The sequence below is a fragment of the Passer domesticus genome, chromosome 7, assembly GCF_036417665.1.
Source record: "Passer domesticus isolate bPasDom1 chromosome 7, bPasDom1.hap1, whole genome shotgun sequence".
NCBI classification, from domain to species: domain Eukaryota; kingdom Metazoa; phylum Chordata; class Aves; order Passeriformes; family Passeridae; genus Passer; species Passer domesticus.
This window is the reverse complement of record NC_087480.1, coordinates 45,376,280-45,403,134: the sequence shown is the minus strand read 5'-3', so window position 1 is coordinate 45,403,134 and position 26,855 is coordinate 45,376,280. Positions and strand designations below refer to the sequence as shown.

The 26,855-nt window shown below is 39.3% G+C and overlaps 1 protein-coding gene across 3 annotated transcripts; it reads left to right on the top strand.

Annotated features, from left to right (window-relative positions):
• The first annotated feature begins 488 nt into the window (after nt 1–488).
• Nucleotides 489–26,816, top strand: TLCD4 (TLC domain containing 4). 3 transcript variants are annotated; one of them, XM_064428177.1, is made up of 7 exons: nt 489–694; nt 5,677–5,842; nt 10,339–10,428; nt 13,289–13,347; nt 15,105–15,199; nt 17,074–17,147; nt 20,397–26,816. In XM_064428177.1, the coding sequence occupies exons 2-7, from the start codon at nt 5,688–5,690 to the stop codon at nt 20,710–20,712; spliced, it is 789 nt and encodes a 262-aa protein (XP_064284247.1). In that variant the 5' UTR covers nt 489–694; nt 5,677–5,687; the 3' UTR covers nt 20,713–26,816. The 3 variants fall into 3 exon arrangements, with proteins under 3 accessions (XP_064284247.1, XP_064284248.1, XP_064284249.1); XM_064428178.1 differs by lacking the exon at nt 489–694 and adding an exon at nt 990–1,127; XM_064428179.1 differs by lacking the exon at nt 489–694 and adding an exon at nt 1,228–1,744.
• Nucleotides 26,817–26,855: the final 39 nt, after the last annotated feature.

Sequence of the window (26,855 nt, the reverse complement as noted above, 5' to 3'; positions counted from 1 at the left end):
TGGCCTTTATCCCGCCCCAGCACAACCACCACGAACATTCAGCAGCGTCCAGGGCCCGTGTGCCCATGGTGGCAGCTGGCAGGGGCGCCGCTGGCACCGGGGCCCTCTGCCCGCGCGGGCGGTCCCGCCGCGCGCTGTCCCCGCGGCTGCGCTGGGGCCGCGCTGAGGAGCAGCGGAACGGCCCCGGGCCATTCCCGTGGGGGCCGAGCCCCGCTCTGCGCGGCCTTCCCGGGGCCGGCTGCAGCGAGGGGCTGCGGAGAGGGGCCGGCTGCGGAGAGGGACTGGCTGCGGGGAGGGGGCGGCTGCGGAGAGGGGCTGGCTGCGGCGAGGGGGCGGCTGCGGAGAGGGGGCGGCTGCGGGAGGGGGCGGCTGCGGGAGGGGGCGGCGGCTGCGGGAGGGGGCGGCTGCGGAGAGGGGGCGGCTGCGGAGAGGGGCCGGCTGCGGGAGGGGGCGGCGGCCGCAGCGCGGGGCGGGCGGGGGGAGGGTCCGGGGAAGCCGCGGCCCCTCGGGGGCGGCGAGCGGAGCCCGGCGGCAGGTGGCGGCGGCGGCTCGGCCCCTTTAAGGCTACGGCTACCGTAACCCGATCCCCGCCGGAGCATCCTGCGCCCGGGAAGGGCTGTCCCGTCCCCGACGCCGCGGGGAAGGCATGGAGGAGGAGGAGGCGGCGCCGCAGCCCCCGTAACCCCGGTCCCAGGTGCGGCGGGCAGGGAGGGAAGGCGGCAGGGCGCTGAGGGGCCGGGGCTGGCGGGGCGGGGGCGGTGCGGCCCCTTTCCCCCGCCCCGCGGGGCTGGTGGAGCGGCCCCTTCCCTCCCTCAGCGCGGGGCGGCCCCGGGGGCCGAGGGCCGCAGGCGGCGGCGCGGGGCGCGCTGACAGCGCAGGGCTGCGCGGAGCCGCCGCCTCCCGCGGCCGGAGCGAGCGCGGAGCCTGCCCGCTGCCTGCCCGCTGTTGTGCTCTCCTGCCCGCTGCCTGCCCGCTGTTGTGCTCTCCTGCCCGCTGCCTGCCCGCTGTTGTGCTCTCCTGCCTGCCCCTGCCCGCTGCTCCGCGCTCCTGCCCGCTGCCTGCCTGCCCGGCGGCCGCTCGGGGCCGGTGCGAACGGCGGGCGCCGCGGGTGACCGGCACCGGGAGAGGTAATGCCCGGCTCGGGGCAGCGTCCCTCGGGGTCAGCCCGGGGCCCCTCCGCGCCCACCGAGTCTGGGCGGGGTCCCTCCTGGGGCTTTGCGGCTCCAGACTGATTGCGGGGTTTGAGGGAATTCGGTGAATGGTATCGCACGGCCACCTCATCCTGAGCACACTGCCTTTATAATAATGCTTTATCTGCCGGTTGCTTTGATGTTCTGTGAGCAGAAAGCTGCGTGGAGTTTAGGGTGTGAATAGCCTTAAATAAAAAGGGAACAGCTTAAGTGTGAGCAGCTTGAATTTTGTTGTGTTTCTCCTTAACGCTGCTTACTGAGCAAATAAGATATCAAACGAATAGGATCTACCATTCAGAGCCGAGAGCACAGCAAAGCTCCAGCACTGCTATTGTTACTGGGCTTATTATAAAATGTGGAAACACTCAGTAGTTCAGTGTTGCTCTCTGCAGATTGGTCTGACAAGTTTTGCAGCTATTGGATTTGACTTTCAGTTTTAAGCGGATCAGGAGAGCACAGTATTTCATGCGATGTCCTGGTATCAATAGCAGCTTTACGGTGTAATCTTGTTTGGAAATTGATCCAGCTCCTCTGGAAATCCAGCCTCGAAGAAAGTAAGGGCTGTGGGCCTTAAACCTTCCACTGCACCTTCTCACCATGTCTCGTTCTACTGTTGCATGCAGAAACAGTAAGAGGAGGAGAATGTAAATGCTAAATGCTTTTGATGGTACAACACTTGATAACTTTCCTGCTCCTTTATCCTCTTTCATTAAGTGCTAACTTATTTCTGTCAGGAGTTCATAGTGTTATCATATTGGAGGTGAATGGATATTGCTTTTTCTTGTAAATTTCAAGTGGAAACAGAATTGCAGGAAAACCACTGCATGTCAATAGCAAATGAAAACAAACATATTTTTAGCTCTTACCAGAGTATGACAAAAAAACCTGTGTTATTAACCTCATCAAAGCTATTGGGTCAACAGGGTAATTTGAAATCACACTAGGCATGTAAGCAATTCCTTGCTGCAAAAATGTTAGTTTGAAGTATTTGGTAATATTTATTTACTTAAAGACTCCATTGAAAAGCTACAAGAGTGAAGTTCTGATCATATGTAGTTACTGTCTAACCGAATGTTTAAGACAGTAATTTTGGGTAAGCAAGGCAAATGCTAATGGTGGAGAACCAACCTGTATATTGTGCTGTTTTTCCTGCATTACAAAGTAGTTACAGTAAACCTGCTCCCCAGCCAGCCTCCCATTAGCTCAAACCCTGTATCAGCTGACAGAACAGTAATCAATGACTATGCAGTTTGGGTGATAAAGTGTCTGCTCATACATAATCCACAAAGTTCTGTATCTTGATCAGACTTTGCTGTACAGCTATAAGAAGATACTTGGGGAAAAAACCCCACAGTGTAGTTGAAGCTGCCTGGCTTACTAACTTTGGACTTTGTCAAGGAAAATTGTAATCAGAAGCTAATTGTTCTTATTTTAAATCAACAAGCACAATGCAACAGGCTATTTAGGTTCAGCAACATGAATAATTTTTCTTGTAAATGAAAAAATCTGGTAAAGATCAGTAAATTTTCATGTTAAACAGGATACAGTTGAAAACAACATAGAGATATGAGAAAATAACAACCTATAGATATGGGACAATGTTTGTAGCTGAACTTATGTGAAATGCTGTATTTACACAAGGTCCTTGAACTGAACTAAAATATGACACTATTAATTGCTGAGGTAAAGCATAAAACTGTTCTGGACTTGGTAGTTACTACACTTAAACAGCATCTTGATAAGCATATATGAAATCAGGCTTGCAAAACTTGAGCATCTGTGAGACCAACCAGGGAGGTTTAGTGATTAATTTTTTGCCTGCCTCTCTTCTCTAAAACCCTTGCACCATTCTCCTTCATGGGCATCGTGGTTCTGCATTTGCTGAAAGTCAGGTCATGCACTTTCCATGCAAGGACCTTCCCTCCACAGGCTCCTTAGGGAAACATTAGTCTTCTAATGCATTTCTTTCAAGGGATGCTTGCAAGGTTTGTTTAATTCCATAATCTGTACTAAAATGAACACCTGTCAAAAGCTGAAACATTGCTTACCTAATATAATCTTCTAAGGTAACAAAACAAAACAGGGCTTTCTCTTGTCCAAGAGATTATGTCAGTGTCTTTGACATCAGAGATACTAGTGTAGTCACTGAAGATTAATAAAATGTAGCATCATGAGAATTGCTATATTTTAGTCAAAAGGATGAAGTAGGTGTGGTTAATGCTCAGTAGTTTTCTATTTTTCTGAAGAGATTTGTACTTAATCTGGATTTTGGCTTCCTTCATTAAACCAACTGATAATTTCTTTGTCCTTACGTTGTCCAAGAGAAGACTTGGTTGCTACATATGAGATAATGTAATAACAAAGTTTTATCCTTGGGGTGAGAATCTGGAACTGGACACTATACAGTGCTTCTCAGTGGGTTTAAACTGGTAGATACTAAATTGTTTTATTCCTTCAAATGGTAAGGTCTTAGAAAATTGAGCTTAACACCCATTGTCTCTGGTACTTTACACTATATGAAAAGGCTGTAAAGTTTGGTTTGTGTTTTGTGTCGTCTTGATCAGTGCAGGCAAATGGAGAACTTTGTGGAGAATCAAGAATAGTGAATATTCAGGATTGTAACTGAAATTGGAAGTTTTGATAGGGTAACATAAAAATGTATGCAGGACTTATGTGCTACTGCACTAGAACAGGTCATCAGAAAACAACTGGAGTCAATTAGTTTAATGCAATGCACTGCAGTGTGTGTACATCAGAATTTTAGTTTGGATTAAAAATGCATTTGTGAGCTGAATTTGTGATTTGTGTTGCATAGGTGTCCCAGAGCATGCAAAGTCTGGGATATTAGTTTTTATTAGTCCTTTTGGGTTCAACTGAGCAGGAAGATAGGTCCTAGGAGCACATCAAACATGTTCAAAGAATTGTGGAGTCCCTAGGACAGAATTAAAGCTGGTCTGAAGTAAGCACTTGAAATCTACATGATAGAGGCAGGTTTCACTCAGCAAATCTGCTCTTGTTTTTCCTGTGTTCTGTTTTTATATCTGTAGCTCTGTGGGTACTAATCAGAGGAACTTTTGTCTTCAGTTCTGGGAGAATAAATAGAAAACAAAGAAGTAGAGAGGGAAAAGTTTGAGAAACCTTCTCTTTCTAAATCTTCAGAGATAAAATTATGCTTTTTCTGATGTATATGTTTCAATATACTAACCATTTACACCCCAAAGTGAGAATATTGTACTTAATTAAAAAAAGTTATTATTTTGTTATTATGATGGACTTTTTCCTCTATTTTCTTCCTGAAGTTAAAGTTTCTTACCATCTGCAATGCAGATACAATTTCAAAGATCTAAGGCATGTTCACTTGTTCTGCAATGCACATGAAAAAAAGGTGGACATAAATGTATTAAATCATTGTATTGCTTTTGCTGACCATTAGGTTGCTGTAGTAAAATCAAATTATGCTATCCTAAAAGTCTTCATTTTATGTTTAGCTATTTTCTTAAGTACAAGTAAAAGAAGTAACAGCATTTTTTGTATAAGTATTAAAATAATTATTTAAATATTTGTAATGAAGGCTGTTTGGCTTTTTCTCCACTTTCCAGTTCAACTTAACATAAATTGACATTTTTTGAGTTTGTACCTTTTGCCAGTCTTGGAGTGCAAACCACTTCACTGTCAAATTAGAGATGCATGTCAGAGGTTTGTGGCTTTTGGGAAAATATCATTCTGTGTTGCAAATACTGGCGACTCAGGAGAAACGACTGGAGCATTTAGAGACTGACAGTTCTGTTTGGAATTGTTCTGGTATTTAGACCTCATGAAACAGCTGAACATCCAGCAAGTGAAAAGTCAGTCAGCTCTGATGGGAGAGGCTTTGCACTGGGTGGCAATGTGGGGAGGTTGGAGTTGTGTGAAGGAGGAAAGCTCCGATGCAACAGCCCACAGCCCTTCCCAAGGACGAGCTCTCGGCTGAGCTGTGTGAATGGAGAGCTTCTGTCTCTGCAAAGTGCACAAACAGAGCTGCAGCGAGGCTACTGCTTCTCTGGCTGACCCAAAAACCTCTCTTCTGTGCTTCTTTGATTGCGTTGTTGCGTTTTAAACTCCTGTTGGCAGCAGTCAATCTGGCAATAATGAAACAAGTTTTAACTTTGGAGGTTCTTGAGGGAGGAGTGGAGGCTGCAGAGCTGGCAGTTGGCCTGGTCAGTGGTCTTCACTGCCCTTTCCGTGTAGATAAAATACGTGCAATTTTAGGCCACAAAAATGCCTAATATGCAAATGTTAAAAAACCAAAACTAAAATGCAACTTGTGTATCTAAAAGTTTGGACATACTTTTATACTGTTAATGCTTAAGTAGAGACATCAAACAGGTAGAAACTTGTAGTGAATAATATCTCTGTTTATAAGTTTGCTATCAAAAACAATTTCTGTGTTTGCTTAAAATAGTTAAATGGAGAATAGAGTGAAATTACCTTCTGCTTCTCTTCACAGGTTGAAGAACAATGGCTTCCTTCAGCAACCTGACTATTGGCGTTGCTCTTGCCAGTTTTACTGTATTTCAGCTCTTGTTCCACGTTGTAAGTTCTTGGGTGTCAGCACAAATAACACCTGGTTTTAACAATCTCAGCCAAAAAAGGAAGATCGAATGGAATTCAAGGTAAAGTGTTCAAAACAACAACAGTTAAAGATTTACCTGAAATCATGAACATTTAAACCACCTGTGTGTGTATGTGTAAGACTGAAGAAAACCCTGTTAGTTAAAAGTAAAGATCAGAGGGCTGGCACTGGACAAATAATGCATGTGAAATGTTGAGGCCCCTTCATGGAGACACAGCATTGCTAGCACTTGTACATTAAATGCTTTGTTAGACAGTGATGTCCAAGTAAAGGTCAGTACAAAGACAAAGCATTGACTGGTGAGAAGTAATAAACTGAAAGGATGCTCTGTGATGCTTCTAGTAAAGAGAAGAGATAAAAAATTCCTTTCCAAACACATATGAAAGTCAAAACTATTGAAATTTATTCTAAATCCCAGTGTATCTCTGGTCATGCTTTCAGGAGCAAAGCAGTTTGGTCACCTGGTGCTACTACACTACAAACTGTTTCATATAGGTTAAGGCTTCCCAAGGAATTTAATGCCACTTTGGTGTAGTATTGAAAAGAGTCAGGTTCATGTGTGTTGTAGGGAAAGGAGACTGCAGGAGGAGGAGGGGAAGCTGTAGCAGATACAGGGTACACATACAGGAAGGAGTTGTGGAAACTCTGTCCAAAACCATTCCTCACTCTATCTGTGTTTCTGCATTTCCATCAGTGGGATGGATCCACCTGCATTTCACTTGTCCCCTCAGATACAGGACTTTGAGAAACTTGTTTGACTCATGAGTCTTTTAACCCATAAGGGAAATATAAGATGCTAATGGAAAGTGGGGTGATCAATGAGGTTTTATTTGCAACATACTACTCTGAAAGGGTGTGTAATAGTACACAAGGTTCTCCAGTTGAAATGAATAGGTACAGTATACCTTTGAGTAGCCTATTACAACTTCAAAATATTTTTTCAGATGTTTCCCAAATTTAAAGCTCAAAAATGTGTACTGTGTGGTTGTCACTGCATTCCAAATGCATTAGTTGCAGTTGTGTTCCTCCTCAGTGCTGTTTAGTGTCAGGTGGATACAATAACTTTGAAAGTTGTTTCCATTGTTCTAGGCAGCATTAGCAACTCAAATAGCCTTGCCCTTCCATTTGGCAAATGTCCACTTGCAGTGTTCTTAAAGGCACGATCTTGATTTCAGTTCCATCTTTGAATAATTACCTGTCTGCCAGAACAACTGTGTAGGATGCCAGTTGACAGTACCACTGCAGCTTAGGGTTACCTCTCTGTTCCAATTAACAATAAGAGGCAGACAGGGAAAGTAAACTAAACTGTTCCCTTGTGAAACTGAACTATTGTCTATAGCCACATCAAATGGCCTTTGAATTGCATAATAGGCTTTATGAGAACTTACCCTATGCCTGGTAGCACTGTGCTGGTGTAGTGCTTTGCATAATAACATGAATTGTTTTACACATCACAAGTGTGCTGGAAATAAGCTGCTCCATAATCTCTGGGCTACTTTGCAGTAAGGTGTTTAACTGCTCAACTTGATACAGTACCCCAGACTATGTTCTTTTTTACCTCTTTGCACAGTTTTTTTTTCCTTGGGGTTGAGAGCAGGATGTAGATATTAGCACACAGATAGGTTGTGATCCTGGGCTTCATCCTTCAGGGGTTAGAAGGCATGAAACACAAAGCATGGTTCATCAGCATCTTGTGGATGTTATAACTGAGGAGGGCATGAAGGGAAAGAAAGGCTAGCTGTGCCTGTGTTATTTCAGCTCTGCTAACCAAACACAGTGTTTTGTCAAACTGCCCTGTCACTCCAGTGTTTCACTGAAATGAAGAGAGGCCTCAAGGAGTATCTTGCAAGTTCAGAGAATGCAGAGGAGTATGTATTTATTCTGCAGAGAGCTCTGCAGGTAGAGACAGTTACTATGTCCCAGTAAAATCTGTTGGTTTCATTTAAATTATTTAAAAGTAGATGGTTGTTATTTTGTCCTATATTGAACTGGTGTAGGGAGTGCACACACAACTGATTCTGTTGGCAGTGCTAAGGAAACTGGCACAGAGGATGGTTATGCATTTTTATCAGCTCAGCTGGGTCTGGAAGAGGGCATCTGACTGAAATGAGCTATAGCATTGAAAATATATTGTTACAGTTTGGAGGGCTTTGTAATCAAGCATTTGAGCTGCAGCTCTTGACTCAGTATTTTCCATGCTGTCAGTTTGTTCATTCTGACCTTCCAAGAATTATGAACCAATAAAGTAATTGCTTCTGGCATCTGAAGTATATGGACACTCAAATTGAGTTAAAAACTGTATTTGGTCACAGATGTAGTATAACTCTTCAAGTTGTGCATACATTCCTGTTGCCTCTCCTGTAATACATGCTTGTAATGCTATTAAGTGGTTGTGAAAAAAAAAATAAATTCAATAATAAAGAAGCAAGTCTGCAACCTAGCATTGCAGCTTTTTTTTGTTTGCAGCTTAATGAGGAGTTAAAGGATGCAAGCTTTGAAAAGAATTTCAAGGAAATGTACAGAGCTTGATAGCTTGACCTAGATTCCTTATTAAAATGGACTGTTGTACTATTTCCCTTTTTCTGCCCTGTCTGTGGAGAAGCTTCAAAGTCCAGAGTTAAGGAGGGAATCTGCTGCCTTTTTTTTTTCTTTTATTTCACTCCCATCAAGTGTTTTAGTTGTCTAGAACTTGTATTCTAAACAGGAAGGTTCAGGTAAACTGCCTCTTCAAAAACAGATTAGAACTGTAAACTAATGAGCTATATTTTAGGACAAATTTTCTTTCTTGTAGTATTATCCTCTCCTCAAGTTCAAAAATTCCAGGTATTTCTCAGACACTAATACTGCATGTTCTGCTTTGTTTTTAAAAAGAAAGAAAAGTTCCTATCTTTTTTAATCTTGTATTACAAGAGTAGACCTTTTAATTAAACTATTAATTATCATTAAAATTCTGATAATTCAATTTTCTGTCTTTGTTAGAAGAAGAGAGGGCAGAAGTGCAGCCTGTGCTGTAATGATTATTAATTGTTCTCATCCAGTTTTTGACTACTCATATTATACTAATCTCCATTCATTTTCTGGCACACTATTGAAAAAGCTGCTGAAAATAGCACAGTGACATTCTTGAAACAAATTGTAAATACAGTCTCTTTTATGAATAGTTACCACAATCTTCTCTTGCCAATAGATAATAATACCACTTCTGGAAATGGAGCAGGGATTATAACCTCTTTCTTTGCAAAGTCTTCTGCAGGAAGGAAGACTATTTCTTCAAATCTTGCATGGTAGAGCTTAGATTCCAGAGAGTGCCTTAAGGACATCTAAAATATGAATGACTTCCAAATATATGTATTCAATATGTACAAAGACAGGAGTAATAACTAACAGCATCTGTGCATTTGTGTGTGTATTGTTGGTGCTGTGAATATGGTGTGAAGTGTTTCCAATCACACAGCACTGAACTTAGCTCTCATCTTTCAAATAGTATTTTTGATTCCTATGGATATTTTTTCACTTTTTTTTTCTTTGTAATTACATTTGGAAAGTGAGAAAGCAGACAGTAGCTACATGGTGTTAGGTGCAGCTTACAGTTGTGTTAAACCCGTGGCTAGAGCAGGAAGGTTACACATTTTGGACCCATGCCCATTGCATTGTTCTACCTTCCAAGGATACATGTGGACTGAAAGGGCAGGAGGGGCCCTGGCCTGTGTGCTGGCAGAAACCCTGCTGGGCTTCTGTAAATAGATATTTCTCTAAAAGTGCATGCTTGTTAGCATGCAGAGTTTATCTACACTGTGCATGCAGCCTGTCAACTGGAGACTGTTGTCTTTGGGGGAACAATGTGTCTGGTACCCAGGTAGGGACAAAGCAGCTTTGATTACTGTGACATTTATTTTATATTTCCTTTGTCCAATACAAAGCTGCTAATTGATATAAACCTGTAGCTGTTATACCTTAGGTATTCAACTTGTATAACTTGGTTGTAGCTTTCTCTTTGAAAACCAGAATCTACTTCAAATTCACTAGAAATTCTATCTGAAGCTTAGGATTTTTTGTTTAATGCCACCTTCCAGATCCAAACTAGACTTATTATGGGTCTTTTAATTTGGTGCCTGAAAGGAGAAAGCTGCTGTTGCAGGACTGCTGGGCTAATCCGAGTATGAATTTGCATATACATTTTTCAGCAAATGGGACAATACAGAAAACACTTGTTAGAGAGCTAGATGTTGTACTGTCTTTAAAGATTCATTAATATATGGGATAATTGGAAGAAAACTTAGATCTTCCTTACTTTTAAGACTCACTTTGTATCTAATATTGTCAATGCCACTCCAGTCCAATGGATTCCTTCTTCTTGACTGTTTTTTTACACCTGTCATTGTGTAAGTGGTTGGATGTAGCATAGAGAACACATGATTGTCTCCCACAGAAGTATCTGCAGGCAGTTGAGAATGCCTCTGGATACATCCTACTTTAAGCACAGAATGGGATGTTGTGAATGGCAGTACCTCCTTGTGACTGTGATCTCTTTTTCAGGACAGTGTCCACATTCCACGCCCTGGTGGTTGGAGGGTTTTGCCTTTATATTTTATTGTACGATGATGCTGTTAATGCTGACCATCTCTGGTAAGGCATGTTATATATATGTTGTGGTTACACAATAAAAGAACATAATGGAGAAGAAAAAAAAATCCTGCAGTGTATTAAGTACTGAATGATTGTTTAATTTTCCATTAAAATATGCAGTTGTGATGCGTTCATTTCTATGTCTGTACTATTTGAAAATTTGATAAGTATTGTGTCAGTATTAGTGTCTTAGTTCAATGTGTCTCTGTGAAGTGGAATAGATAAAATACAAGCAATTGATTTGAAATAGCATATTAAATTATTAAAGAATAAACTGTAACTATAAGTCAGTATGATTGAAACTCTGCTATTTACAGTAATCATTTTAAAGTGAAATTGAAAAGCTGTAGCAGATCTGGATAGTGTATATCTGTGTGAAAGTTCTCCATTGAACCCTGCAAAGGGTTTGGGTTCACTGGGGAGAGAATGTCAGGTAATGACTGAAAATAGGTACAGTAGATCATGACAGAGACTGGAGCATTGGTAAGCTCCAGGGAACCAGCAGTGTTGTGGTGACATTTTTTGATGGTCTAGCACTTCTTATAAAATTTTTCCTTTTTTTCAGTATGTACTAGAAACTAATATAGATGATGTAGAAATTGTTTTTGTGGCAGTGAGAATCACATGGTAGAAAATGTGGAGGTGGTAGAGATCAGATAAGGAGAGGAAGAAGACGTAAATAAGTAGATTAAGTTGTAGCTTCATAGGAGAACAGGCTCTTTCCTATGACTGTTCACTTCATAGTTATTATAATTTTCAAGTTTGATGTTTGATTAGCATTTTATATGACTCCGTATCTGCAAAGAAGTTTGAAGAAAGTCAGTGGTATGGACTTTTGTTTGTTCTATCCACACGTGCGTCTTCATGTGTAAATCATTTGCCATACATACCTTCTTAGCAATCACCAAAGAGATAGCTCTTCCCATTTGCTTATTCAAGTCACTCCCTGTTTGTCACTCTGGGCTCTTGCTTGCATCAAAACTGGCCTGCAGACATCAGGGCTCATTAAATTCCATTGCACCTTCCAGTCAAGGAGATAGAATTTAGTCTAAAATCTTCCAGATTTCCTGACCTAAGTTCTCAATTTATTGAGAATTATTTGGGATTCTGACATGGACTCTTCTTGAAGGGCTGTGACAGATGGACTGTGCAGCCATATGTGTTGTTGAAGTGTTGGTTTAGAAAGCCTAGAGGAGGTTTGATGCAAAGTAACCATTCTCTGGGGAAAAAAAGGAGGGAAGTGCACTATTCCCTGTCCCATCCAGTTAAGTCATGTCTCCCATTATCAAGGAACCAATTTCATATACTCAGTCCTTTGCATGTTCTGTGAAGAATATGAAGGTTGTTGAGCACAGGCTTAGTCTTGCTGGTGATGTGCTGAAGTGTGTTGGGACCCCTGAGAAGTTTAGTTGTTATGCTGCTGCTGGGAGCTCTAGCATGAGGCCTCTATGTAAAGAGTTCCTGCTAAAGTTAGGAGAACATATCTGTCTCTGCTCTATGTCTAAACCTAAAGAAGCACTCAGCCCACAACATATTTAGCTCATGAAATCAAGTTTTGAAGCCATGGAAAAATGTTCCCATTTCAAGCTGTATTTAAAAGAACGTCTACAGCCAGTCTTAACAGATGGAGTGAATTCCAGACTCTCCTAGTGTAATGATTTTTCTTCACCTAACAGCAGAATTCTGGTTTTGTGAGTCCTCTTTTCCTGTAAACTACCCTCTCGCTGAGGGGAACAGTTAGTTTTAGACACTAAGAAAGCTTTACAAATTAGTGATCAGATTGTAATAATACAGGAAATCTATTCCCACTGCTCCATTCCAATAGGATTAAGAAAAAATAGTTAAGTAATAGCATTTTACTGTGTTCTGGCTGAGGCAGACTTTGTATTGGAGTTGGCTGTAAGCACAGTTAGGTTCTTTTTTTCAGGAAAGGTTTACAACAAGGATTGCTTTCACAGCTTGTCTTGAGCAGTCTACATTTTATGGATATGTTGACCTGTCACTTGAAGCTCAATTCATATTTACAGAATACATAGCTAGATTAGTGGCATGACTTAATTTAAAAATTAAGTTACAATCCTTGTGCCAAGGAAAAAAGACTTGCTTACCAAACTCCTCAAAGTAGGAATGCACAGAGGACAGTGGAGAAAAAGAACAAACGTTGCTTGCAGTAACGTGGATGCTTCCCTTTCTGGAGCTGTATTCACAAGTTTGGATTTGTTGAACATTCTAGAGTAACTGAAGCTGTGTGTATGCTACTAAGAGCTTTGCCTGCTGAATGTTTGGCACCAAAAGGGAAGGGGTAGAAGGTGTGGAAACTACTCTGAAAAGCATTTCTGCTCAAAGGTTCTTTGGCTCCAGAGAACTGGCAAATAATTCCTTTCCTGTGTCCTTCTACTCTGTTTATCCCTGTAAACATCCTTCTGATTATGAATATGAAAAGCGCCAGCTGAGCAAGATATTTTTGTCACCCTTACCAAACTTTTAGCATTGGCAGAAAACAAAAATGGAGACACAGTGTCGGTTAAAGGGCTAAGATACAGAGACTGGGCTGTTCTCTTTTATGCCCAGTTTCCTGAGCAGCCAGCTCAGAGTACTTGCTGGGTTTCAGTTCAAATCTCTAGCAAGGCTCTTGGGGCAGTCTCTGTGCCGAGGCAGGGGTTGATCCTGATTAGGGTAGTTAGTAGGTGTCTTGTGTTTGGGTGGAAAAGGAATTCACTTGTGATTAGAACCCTCCTTAACTAGATTGCATAATGTCTTACTAATGAGCCAAGAATAATGTGCCCTGATGGGCATTGTGTTTGAGATGTGTGTCCTTTGCAAATTAGGCTGTAACTATGTATTTTTGGTATGTTTACAGGGGTGACCCTTCAATTGTGAAGCTGAATATTGCTATTACCACAGGCTACCTCATTTCTGGTAATTATGCAATATGTATAAAGCATGCATGACCTGTTTATGTATATTGAGTCACCATACCTATATGTTTATGCTGAGCCACTGTGGTGAAGATGTGGTACGTGTATACAATACAGTTTCTACTGTGGCTTTTAAAATTGCTAATGGATTTGTGGGTTGTGGTGAAATCACAGGATCCTGCTAGCAGATATGAAAGATGGAATATCTCCCCAAGCACTGAGGAAATACCACTGTGTGGCTTTGTGATGGTTTGATGTGCAACCACCAGCTCCAGCTCAGTTTTGTCCTTTGGCCAGTTGAGAAGGTGTTAGAGCAGTGCCCTTCACTCTCTTCTTGGTGCCTACAGCTCGTATCTCTTCTAGAATGTGTTTCTTCCTGTGGCCTCAGAATGCTGGCAGAAGAATTTTAGTAACCCTCAACACAAGCAAATGGATCCTGCCTGCCCCTCTTTTAGTCTCCCTTTAAGCCAAAATTCAGTCATGTATAAAACATGGGAATTATTTATTTTGTATGTTACTTATTTCTAAATATGTATTATGTTGTATGGGGATAATACTGACTTACCAAACCAAAAACTTGTGACTTGGACTATTTTCAGTGAAAACTTCTCATGTTAGGATGAAGTCTCTGCTCAGAGACTGGGCCACAGTCTTGGTTATCTCATACTGGATTTCTCAACCCAGTGGAAGTGATAATCTGGTGATCAGCATATTCAGTTAAACTGTGCATTGTTTTAAGTGTCTGGGGTTTTTCATAGCTTCAGCTGCCATGTTTAAATTAATCAGTATCTATTTTTGAATAATTATACATTAAACTTTCATGATGAATTAATGAATGCCTTTGAACAGGCATCTCAACCTGACCACTCATTCTCTCTCACTTCCCTATATAGTTGATGTTTAATTATTAATAGGAAGTGAGCAGATATGTCAGATGATGTAGAGCCCTGCCTGAGGATAGCTAATATAAAAGAGATCAAGGCACACTCTGGACTTTAGAAAGGCACAGGGGTAAAGTCTTTGATTTGGAACCTTGGTCAATAATATTCCAGTCCAAAGTACTCTTTTGCAGAAAGTAGGGACAGAAATTGCTTGTTCCACTACAGAGAACAAGATCTTTTGAATTCTCAGACCATCATGGGAAAAGAAAGATTTTTTTTTTAGTTGGTTTATTTTATGTTAAAGCTTTCTTTTTAACACTAACTTGCTATGTCACTTTTGCAGTAATTAGAAAATCGGGATTTAATAATGCAAGTATGCTTCTTATTCCAAATACCTCTTGCAAAATAGTTCTGGTAAATGGTCCCAAATTTACTAACATACTTTACTTTTTGATTCAGAGGTTCTCTGTAATAGATCCCTGCATTTGTTGCATGTATTTCTATGTTTGCTATGCCCCCTGCAGACCTGTCTTTTTTTAAATGTCATTTGTTCCAGATTTTTGGGGTCATAAATGTGAAGTCACTATGAGATACAGGATCCACCTTTTCCTTCCAAAATACTGTGGCTAAAATTATTGTATGTGTATTTCCATTGATGTGGAAAATAACCATTTATGGAAATCGTTGAGAGAATGCTGTTGCCCAATGCTTTGACTGAAGGGAAGCCTTTAGGATAAAGATGTTCTCTTCAGATATTATTTCAGAGGGTTTCTACTGCAGCCATATCTTGGTATATCTCTAAAACTTAGAGAAGCTATTCTGAGGTCAATGATTGTATAATAAGTAGTAGTTTATAGTTATTTCTGTTCTCTTGTAGATCTGTTGCTTATTATTTACTACTGGAAGGCAATTGGTGACAAATTTTTTGTAATACATCACTTGGCAGCTCTGTATGCTTACTATTTTGTACTGGTAAGTGCTGTATTTTCCTGTAACATAAGCAGATGAGATTAAAGAAACAGCTTTTATAGACCTCACTTGCTTAATGTTAAAAAAAAATCACTGGTTAATGAAAGGCATACTTATATTTTGAATCATTATTTTTAAATGTTTTTATCAGTTATTTATGGTAAATGCATGACTTCTCAATGTTACACTCCAACAAAAATGTTTAACTTTGTTGAACTTAAAACTTTTCTCAATTTTTGTTGTAAAGAGACTTTGACAGAAGGGCTTTTCATATGATTATGGAACAGGGTTTTAATTAAAACCACAAGCTTGAATATTTAGTTGGAAAGTTAGAAGGAAATAGTTTCAAGTGGTTATGTTCTACTTCTGTCTCCCAGGTAACAAGTGACAGGACGAGGGGAAATGGCCATGAGTTGTGCCAGGGGAGGTTTATTTTGGATAGTAGGAAGAATTTCTACACTGAAAGGGTGGTCAGGAAAGTGTTCAGGGAAGTGGTGGAATCCCCATCCCTGGAAGTTTGAAAGGCATGTGGATGTGGCACTTGGGGATATGGTTTAGTGGTGAGCACACAGAGCACAGTTAATGGTTGGACTTGATCTTAAAGGTCTTTTCCAACCTTAATGATGTTTTCCCTGCCTACTGTGCGAATCTCAGGCTTATAATACTAAAAGTGTCAAGATGCCAGATTACTGTCAGATATCCCATGTAATGGTTTAAAGGGGCTGAAGTAAAGTGTCAAGTAAATACTCTTGTTTCTGGGTGAAGATAATTAAATATACTAATATTATCATGGATGAAAGTGAATTAGATCTGAATATTAAATAAATATCTGAATATTAAATAAATATTAAATTAAATATTAGATCTGAATATTAAATAAATGAAAATACTACTACCAATACTACTACCCATGCAGAAGATTCATTAGCTGTTTCTGGAGGAAACAGAAAGCATGATATTAGTGTGAGCTTCTTTAAAAGCATTTATTTCTATGTGGATGTAGCTCTGCCTGTGGATGCCAGTGTGTTACTCTCAGTCTGTTGTCTTCTGAGAAAGTCACCCCTAAGTATGTTATTTCCAAATTGCCTTTTGGGGGTAGGAGAGAACTTGGTTAAACACACAGATTTTCTCTTTGGTGTAGTGCAAACTAACATGAAAAGTTTGAAGTAGTGGGTATTTGCTTGCTTGGTGGGGGAAAGAGGAATCATGACACCCACTCCAGAGGTTGTTCATGGAACCTAAGGAAATTAAAAACGCCCAATATTTTTATCTCTACATCTGCAAACTGCTGCTTACCCAGCAATTGTGTAAGTGGATGCTGTGTGTCACTGGAGGAGGGAGCTCAGCTGGAGGGGATGTGGTGTGGACGTGCCCCAAGGAGGAGCCGTGCCCGACCCAGGGGCACGGCAGGGACCTGGCAGCGCTGCTGGCAAGGGCCACCCCTGCCCTCTGCAGGAGGGAAGAAAGGGAAGGGCTTCCTGTGCCCTTCCAGCCTGGCAAATTAGAGCTGGGAATTCCTCTTCACTTTGGCAAAATATGCTCCTATAACGATGCAGGCAGATTTTTCTTCAGCATAGTGTTTCTGTTTGGGCTTGTTTAAATGTTGAAAAATCAATAATGTTTATGATTCTTTCAGGCAGTAATGCTATCATGGCAATTAGTTATCTATGACTGCTGATTGGAGATGTCCTGAAGGACAATTGCAGCTTTTGTGAAAAAACATGCTTTGAAAGTGCAAGAAAGGTGGCCACAGCTGGCAAACTCAGTTCGATTAAAGAAGTTGAGATGATGTATCATTCTGTGTGTACTTAAGACTCAAATGACAATTTCACATCTACACATCTATTTCTGTATGTCTGTTTTGTTTTGCTAACCAGAGCAAAGGTCTGCTGGCTTATTTTGGAAACTTCCGTCTCCTTGCAGAGTTCTCCACTCCTTTTGTCAATCAGCGGTAAGTGGTTAGGGAGGTTTTCCGTAGTTCTTTAAAACTGAATCTGCATTACTATTTCTGTCACTTAGGAAGTCTTTTTATAGTTGTTGAATGTCTGCTGACAGGGAATTTATATATATTGAGCTAAGGATTACTATATGAAAGTCTTTTTTGCTATGAAAATGTTTTGCTGCTGTAGCCAACAGTATAACTAATGTATTCATCTCCGAGTTCCTTTCTAGATTAGACCAGGCTTTGTATGAAATGCCATCTTTTTATGAAAAGACAGAAATTTCACAAATAAAATATTCTTTATTAACTTTTGTATATTCATTTATTTTTTATAATAAAGCCATCTTCAATATAGATATTTTTTTTCTTTGTATCATGGACAAGGAAAAGAAGCAAGATAATATTGTCATCAGAATCCTAGAATGGAATTGCATTGTCCTGTATAATTTGAAGTTTATTTTCCAATTTTCCACACACATAGATCAATATTCATAAATGTATATGAATATCTAGAATAATATAAATGTATATTCTTGCCTTCAAAAATAGTTCTGCAAGTTGTTTTGAGCACTTAACTATATATCTGAAATGGTTAATCTTCATACCTGTGATTAGAGAAGAAAGGGGCTGAAGCTTTTCCTGCAGAGCTCAGAGCCTGCCCTGGCCGCTGGTTCAAGTGTTTTTCCCTGATGTGCTGCTGTATCAGAAAAGGAGGCTGATAATGCCACATACTGCAGCAAGGGAAAGCTGTCACTGGAGTTTCATGGTGGCCTCACCCCTTACTCTGCAGTCTTCAGGCCAGAGCTGGGGGTAGGATTTGCCCCAGAAAGACTTCACCTCAGGTGAGGGGCTTTGGTACAGAGCAGGGCTGCAGTCTTCTCTTCCTCCAATTTTTTGCAAGGTAGGATGAGGACTTTCAGTGTATCAGATGCCTTTATCTTAACCGTGCTTTTTGGGGTGTATTTCTGCTTTACTGCTTCTACACGTGTGGCATCTGTTTGCTTTTCCAGATGTCTGGTAGAGAAAGGATAAAGCAAATAGAAACTGTATTCCTCCTGCACACAGGCTATTGTGCATTACTGCATTGTGACTGTAATCTCTGAAGTGTTTTATGACACTGTAGCATTCCTCAGAGCTCTTACAAATAAAGAAGATGGTGCTGTGGTCCCTTTTGGACATCAGTTTGGTACACTCGAATTGACAGGAGGACAGGGTGGGATAATGGAGCTCTCCAGAGGCTGCTCTCCTCTGCCCCAGCGCAGTTGAGTGGGAGATATCAGTCTGTTGTAGCCTGTGCTCTGTGTGCACAGGGAAACTAAAAGCTAAATAAACACTTCTTCAAACTTAATGAAGAAAAAAGGGTTTATATTGATATTCATGTCCTGGTGAATGGCTGTTGTCCCAGCTTCTATCAAGACAGGATGTCATCCTGGGTTCATGTGGGCTCCTACACTGATGCTTACCTTTCAGACTGTGACGTTGGAAAGAACTGTGGTACATCTGGCTATTAAAAGTAATTTATGCTATACTTTTAAAATGCCCATGGTGAGATTATGGGTCTTTGAATACTGACATTTAGCATTCTCTCAGAAAAGCAGAAATTGCTGCAGGAGATAATAAAGTCCCTTGCACTAAGAGATGTCATCTCATTAGTGCATGATTTTTTTCCATTAAATTTGAAGTGAATCAGACCCTTAAGAGAGTACGTAGTGGATAATGATAACGACTTACATTATTTTTCTTGTTTGCATTCTTAGTGTACCAAAAGAACTCTTATTAAAATATAAAAAGATATTCTAATCTTAGAACTGTCTGTGTATTTCCTGTCTGTGTTGTTAGGGAACTCTAATTGGAGGTTGTCTCCATGCCAAGCATTTAGATCTTTTAATGTTAGTATCAGCATTTATGTAATTAATTCTGAACTGTGGTGGGTAAAATTGTAATGGTAACTGTTATTTACAGACTTTTTTTTTAAAACTTGCTGGGAAAGTGAAGTTGCTAAACAGATGCCAATTACCTATACTGGCATGTTGCAGTATGCTTGAAAACCATTTTTTTACATTAATTTTTGATTCTGCATTGTGTATATCATTGAAAGTAAAAGCTTTGATTGTTAATCTGACCTAATATGTCAGGTCTTTCTCTTCATGTCAGTGTTTCTATGATGAGGCATCTTGCTTCCGGGCTGGACTGCCACCTCGAGTGCCTGGATTTTAATTGTCCTAGTTGCATGCTTAATGAATTTCTAGAATATTTCTGTTAGAGCTGGATGTCTGTAAAATCTTTTTAGTGTATTTATAATTACCTAGGTTGTAATCTGTAGGTAATTAAATTAAAAATTACTTTTTAAACCAGGTTTAGAACTGTTATGTTAAATCATTTTAGCCTTGTATCTTATTGGAGGAAAACTGATTATTTCATTCTCTTCCCCATCCCCCAGTATGAATACAGTGATTCAAGTTATTTTGCCGTGGTCTTGCCTGCCATTGCTGCACAAATTTTACTTGTTTATTCTGGTTTAAGTGTGAATGACAAAGGATTAAAGATGTTTGTTGTTCCTTTTTCAGCCCTCAGGTTCTGTGTGCTAGGCAATACATAAGTTATGCCTGTCTGCTATATCTAGGAAGAAATATGCAAGAATTCTTTTTTAAAGACCATTTATGACCCAGCAGTAGATGGAGAGCCAGTTTTTAGATTTATCTTTTTTCATTGGGTGATGTTCCAAGTTGTGATGTGGTCAAGAGTTCATGATGTCTGGTTCTGAAAATGTTCTGGTTTTGGGCTGAACAGAAGCAGTCAGAAAATCCCAATTTTACAAGAAATTAGAGCTCTCTCTAGATTACCAAATCCAAATGAAATTTTAGAGTTGCTTTCAGTGAGACAAAGAATTTTGGCTGCTGTTGGTATAAACTGTAACAGCAAGTAATAAATATGTCTTTATGATTTTCAAATATATTTTTATTATTGGATATTGCACAATAGTCACTATAATGTGTGTGGGTTGTCAGCTGGTTCACAATTCATAGCAGGTTTTTTATGTGTTATTCTGCAATATACTGGATCTCATACACTGCTTAAGTGGTGGGAAAAAAGTGCAGCCAAGCAGAAGGATTTGTAACTAAGCCAAGACAATGTGCAATACTTTAGAAATTTTAAAGGTAGAAGCAATTAATACATGATGAATTAAACATGAAGTAAAATAGTTTTTAATGAGATGGCTTCAAGTCTGCCTGGTGTTTGTGAACACTTCTTTTGCAGGTGGTTTTTTGAAGTACTGGGATATCCCAAATCTTCAAAGGCCAACATCATCAATGGTGTGCTGATGACAGTTGTGTTCTTCGTGGTGAGGATTGCCGTCATGCCTGTGTATTACAGCCACGTAATTTCTTCATTTGGAACAGAAGGTTTCCAGAGATTAGGATTTGCAGCCCAGAGCGCCTGGATGATCTCAAGTGTTGTCTTGGATATTATGAATGTGATGTGGATGGTCAAAATTGCAAAAGGATGCTACAAGGTCATTCGTCTTATTGGACAGGAGGAAGCGAAAACTCATAGAAATGGAAAATCTGCCTAGAAATCATACATAAATGAAATTTCTGCTACGAAAATAATTTGGGTTCACTGAAACAGTGCACATTTCTGCCATGGAATGCTCCTATTATGGAAACAAGGTATTACCTCTGTACTGACCTTACTCTTTCCCTAGCCACACTGCCTGCACGCCCAGGGCCACGCTTTGCGGATCCTGTCCTGTGAGGAATAAAAGCAAAAGCTCACACAGATGAGTTCCACATGCCTGTTGTAAGCAGTTGCAAGCATCAGAAATTAGAAAGGAGCAGACTGGTTACTGCTTATTGTCCACCAGTGTGTTCAAAGTGTTTCTCTCAGGTTTCTCTGATTAAAATGTTTTATAAATCCAGTGAATACTGACATATCTGTTTTTTTAGAAAATGAAAAATTCCCCAAACTCCTGATATGGTGCAATTTTCCAGGCACGTTTCTATGTTTTCTTCTAGGAATAACAATCAAGATTTCATTCTTGACAACTTTTTAATTTTTGCAAGAAAAGCTAAAAATTTGGCTTTGATTCTATGAAGTCTTTTACTGCTTTTTGTTCTGCCTTATGTGAATGCAAACTCTTTGGGAAATTTTGAAGTAATTTTATCTAAAATGCTGTATTATAAGACAACATCATATCTTAAGAGCTGTTAAAATTCTCACATTGATGGGAAGGATTCCCATGTGCTGTCCTAGGTTACATGCAATAGTACATCTTCTAAATTCCCCATGGGCCTTTTTTGTAAGTTAATACGGTAGATGATGTGTGGAAATGGCGTAGTTCTTACTGAAGTGCTCTTTCCTGTGCTGCTCCTACCTCTGAGAAGTGCTGCAATTCTTCTCAGAGTATTTTTAACCCTTGGCTATTTGGATTCAAAGTTTAATTGCAAAGATATAAAAAAATCATCTGTGTATGTGATGTGTAACTTTAAGTAATACTTTTTTCTTTTATCACAGAAATGACCTGTTTGATATCAATCGTTGAGGCTTTGTGTCACATTTTCCTTGTTAATCAAGTCAGAAATCCGAGGTGTGACTAAGAATATTCTTGAATTAACTGTGCCAAACTCCTCTGAAACTGTATGGTAATTCTGTAGAAGGAACAGTTGACCTCTGTAGACACTTATTTTTTTTGTTTGTTTTAAACCACACATTTGTCAAGAGATACTCAGTTACTCTGTTTGAAATTGAAGGCTTGGAGGTCATCAGAGAGGAATCTCACCACCTAGAAATAGTCCTAAACTCATTTGTAATACAATTTGAGGAAATTCTGAGTTATGTATTATTTAAAATTATTTTCAGAGTTATATTTATGTGTAAATTTGTTTTGGTGTACTTCTTTTATCCAGAATTGTGACTGATTAACTTCTGTTTTTTTTCCTTGGTCGAGGTGTGGTAAAAGTGTCTATTTTCAGTGTGACTTCAGTGCACATCCTGATTATTGTAGCAATCTGTTAAAGCAATTTCTTTTTAAACAGAAAGGTAGCATATTTACCCCGTGTTGTGTGATTAGTTCTGTCCCTCTGACAGAGCTGGGTGACATGAGCTCTCCCCTCCCCAGTCAGAGGTGTGAGTGCCCCGTGCTCTCCTCCCTGGTGAGGATCTAGGCACTCCCCTCACCCAGAAATTGCATGTAAGACCCAGGAGAACTGCATGGGCTGAAAAGCCTCCCAACCAAGGCAGCTGCAGTGAGTTCAGTTCCCCAGTGGAAATGCTGTCAGGGAGTATTGTTTGGACTTGTGTAAAATGCACTTTTGAAAGCCTAGTTCCATTGCTCAGCTCGGCAGGCCTTTTTCTGAAAGTTTCCCAATCCTGCCTTGTTGAGGGAGATAGCAAGGATTGGCAGCACTTGTGGTTTTGGATCCCATGGTTATTAACACTTCACAGCCTACAGGCAAAAGATCTGTTTATGCCTTGGGAGAGTTAATTCATCTGCTGAGCTGTATGATCTGAGTGCAGTGCCTCCTTTGGGTACCAGTAAATCCACAGTCTTTGAGAGTCCATCCGTGACTTGCTTTGCTCAAAGCAACAGACTCTCTTTTATGCTCATTTGCAGAACCTGGTATCTTTTAAAGTGTGATTTCAGTGTACCTGCTGCAAAATTGTAAAAAGGCTGTGTTTCTATCACCTTTGTGATTTAAAGGTGTATATTAAATACTCTTTTATTTTCTTTTTACACCACTAGATCCCTGTGATTAATAGTTTTGTAAAACTTATTCCTTTCTAAAATTGAGTAAATTCAAACATTTTGGAGAAGTATGCTTGAAAATAGAAGTCTGCTTTTCTTCTTAGGGAAGTAGGATGAAAAAATTGAGAGGATGATCTGGAGAAACTCTTAGGATGATAATTCATGAAAAGTTTCTGAAATTTATAATTTCTTACATTGATTTTAATACTTCAGTATTTTAAATATTTTGTTGTCGGGGGAGGCCATTTATTAAATTGGCCTACTTCTTCCACTTCTAGATAGACTTGTGTTTGATAGGGGAAAGAAAAAGTAAGTCAAGCTGTAATAAAGTTGATGTTAAACCTAGATTTGGAAGCAAAAAACAATCCAAAACTCTGCATACTACACTTTGGCCAACAATCTAGGATTGAAGGGCAGTGACATAATTCTTTAGAACAGCTAGTAGTTTGGATTGCTGCACAAAATTAGTGTAATTGAAAATCTATTTTGCAATGCATTAGCTCTAAATTTTATGATTTTTTAAAAAAAAGTTATTACAGTTATGTCCTGATGCATCAGAAGAATTTTTTTTTATTAAAAAAACCTACTAACAGCTGTGGTTTCAGCAAAGACTTCAGTAAACAGGCAGCAAAGTTGTGATGTACTAAATACAGTAGTATATAGGGCACTTTTTGCCTGCCATTAAAAGCTTATAATACAGCAAATTAGATAGCTGTGGCACCCATTTTTTCATTGCACTTTATTAATTTTAAAAATGTGGTGAAATATTGATAAAATTTAATGTTGTAAACTTATGTCTTTGCTTTTTTATGCAAAAACGTGAATGCATGGTAATTAGCAACTTAACAAATGCTTTTGAATGTAGTATCTTAGTAGTGGCTTAAAACTTCTATTTTTAACAGATGCATTGTAAAAGTAGACTCTTGGCCTGTCACCAGGTGTCTTTTCTGTGGGCATATCAGATGGAAGGAGAGACTCCTGTTAAAAATAGCTTGGTTTTCTTTTCTTTTCCATTCTTCAATACCAGGTGATGTTAACTTGCTGATCATGGGACAGACTGTTGGTACTGGTTAGGCTGTATGTAGAAGTGCAAGTTCCCCTTTTTATGGCTTTAATTTTTCATCACAAGATGAGTAAATACCACTTTGAGGACTCTACAGGAGAATGGTAGGTTAGGTGTTCTGTACAGATTTGTGGAATCAGTACTTGCAGAGAGGGAGTGTACTTCAAATACTCATTTTCTCAGAGTGTTTCAGTGGATTTCAGTGGAGTCTCACACAACAGGATGCTGTATTGGTTATCTGTGTGAATTCTTCAGTGGTAAGAATGACATCTCTGAAGCCTACTCTACCTCTATAAATACATGCTATCTTGAGTGAGCTCCATAATTTAACAACTTAATTGCTTCAAACATATAATCCATTGAATAATGAAATAAATACACAGGAAAAATGAGGGGAGCTGGCTTCATATATAAATTCTTAACAATTTCAAATTATGTACTAAAGTTTATTAAAAGTTAAATCAGTTACAGTGTTTGGAAGAGAATTACTTCCATCTTCAAATATTGTGGGAGAAGATTACTCATATTGCAGAACTAACAAGCTAAGGGTAAAAGCTACACAAGTGAGCAAATGGATTCAGGCAGCTTTAAAGAGGAGAGGAGGAGGAGACTGAGTACACCCCTAGAGATCCAGATGTCTTCCTACTGCTGTGCTTGGGACAACAGCAGACAGATACACAGCAGAAAGGTTTAGGTGTTTGTGTCTCTGTTCGTGATGGAAATTGAAATTTAATTCTTTAGGATTTTCAGGCTGTATAAAATGGAATACCAGTTGTTGATTATTGTATGATGAGGACTTTTTTTCATGGCCTTGTGTATGTTTAAGCATATGTATGTACAAGCTTTATGTGAAAGACCATTTAATAGAGAAGTCTGAAAAATCGTTTTGTGATGCTTCTGCTGAGCCACTCAGAAGAAAATCAAGGGCTGCTTGACAATTGCTCCAGCTTAGGGTCTGGTGTGCTCTTGGCTGCTGCTGAAACCATCAATAAAGCAAATAGAAAGGGACTAGAATTTTCAGATGAAAAAGTGCAAGTGTAGAAGAGTTTGAAACTATTGCAAGCCCCTTTCATATTTTAATACCCTACTGTACAACAGTGTTATCTGGCTACAAGGAACTCCACGAGGGAAAGTTTGTTCCTGTCAGATTTCTCTGTCTATGGAATACAGGCAGAAAAAGAACAGTACTTCATTGCTGATACCTGATTGATGGCAGTCAGGTGGAAATAGTGATAATATTTGTGAACTTTTAACCTTCATCCAAACCTGGATAAAATCTGTGTTAGGTGAAGTTCTTGGGATTTTATGAAAGTAACTTGAAAGTTGTTTTTATGGCAGAGAAGATGAAGTATGTGCTGCCTGGGTTGTTTAGAGATCTGGGATAAAGCATCAAGTCATACTTTTAGATGGTAACACTTAATAAGGTTTCTTATCCATTAAAAATTCCTACTAGCTACCTCCTTTCAAAGTCTTGTTCTATTTATAATAATCAAGCACTTTATAGCTCAGTAAAGAATGGAAGGTAGCTATGAAGAATAAATAATATTGTTTGGTATGAGAAATATTTTGGCAAAATTTCTTCTGAGAACAGTTTCCTTGTGTGATGTCCTGCACTGAGAGGGCATCTATTTAATACGAAGTATATACATTTTTAACCTAGTTTTAGGTAAGAGAAGTGTCTGTAAGAGAGTGAAGTACGAAGAGATCAGCATGGCTTGGTATCAACCACATAATGATTCAGTGTGCTATTTATAACTTCTTACTTACTGAAATTGAAAATATAAAAGCAAATAAAATATTCTGTATTGTATCTTTATTTTTCATCTATGTGTGGGATGTCAAACATTGTACTTGTTTTGTGGACAGGACATGCTTTTAGGAGCCTATAAATATTTAAGTATATGAGAATCTGCACCCAAATGGAACATGTTGCATGTAAATTGTCTTCTAAGTTTTTAAATTTTGGTATTTTTAAAAAATTGCTAGGTTTGAAAGCAACATTTAAATATGAACACTAAGCTGTAATACAGAATACAAAATTTTGAATGAAATGTGGTTTTGTTTATAGTAATCCTATTCCAGTTTCACAAGAACCATCAAATCATAGGGGGAAGGGAGGAAAAGGGCTAATCATGAGCTCGGCTATATAATTTGCACACTTAATATGCACACATCCAAATGTCCTGGATTTGTTTCTAGCATGCATTTACCAAACAGTGTTTTCTTCAATATTGAAAGATACTTATGTATGTAGAATAAGCACAGCTAACCTGTTATAAAATCAGATTAGAAAACCTGTTTGGAACAAATGAGTTACAAGTTAGGCATAAGTAATTCGAAAATATTTATATCATCTATCTAAGAAGAAACTTGATGAGTTTATCTAACTTACGTGCAGAGCAAGGATGAAAACTGTAGATTCTGCTAGACTGATTTCTGGTAAATCTCGACAATCTGGTTTGCAGTAAATTCTAATACTGTCACAAAATGTTAGGATCACATTATTAAATTCAGCTAGTAATGTGACCTGATTGGAATAGCAATCCTTATCATGGCACAAGAACTTAAACATGCAATATAACAATTCTGAAGATTGGTGATAAAAGTAATCCTTCATAGCAAAGTGAATTATTAAGCGTTATGGGTTTAAATTTACTTTCTATTACAAGAAAGAATCTAAATTATTTGTTAGCATTTCAGTGATATTGTAAAGCATTTCTGTATTTTGTTTTGAACAGTTTAGGAGCTTGCATAAAATTATATTGGCTGATTTTTTTCCCCTTTGATATATGCAATAATGTCAATAAGCAATAAATTGCATGTTGTATGCAAGGTATTGGTACATCATAATAAAGGAAAGGAACACAGATTCTTATTTTGTGAATTTTTCTTTCTTAATATGGTAAGA

Bases quoted from the DNA above. Each gene is read 5' to 3' on its own strand.
- TLCD4 (XM_064428177.1), top strand. From the start codon at position 5,688: ATGGCTTCCTTCAGCAACCTGACTATTGGCGTTGCTCTTGCCAGTTTT. The intron at 5,843-10,338 runs GTAAAGTGTTCA...TCTCTTTTTCAG, and splicing joins AAGATCGAATGGAATTCAAG to GACAGTGTCCACATTCCACG. The intron at 10,429-13,288 runs GTAAGGCATGTT...GTATGTTTACAG, and splicing joins GTTAATGCTGACCATCTCTG to GGGTGACCCTTCAATTGTGA.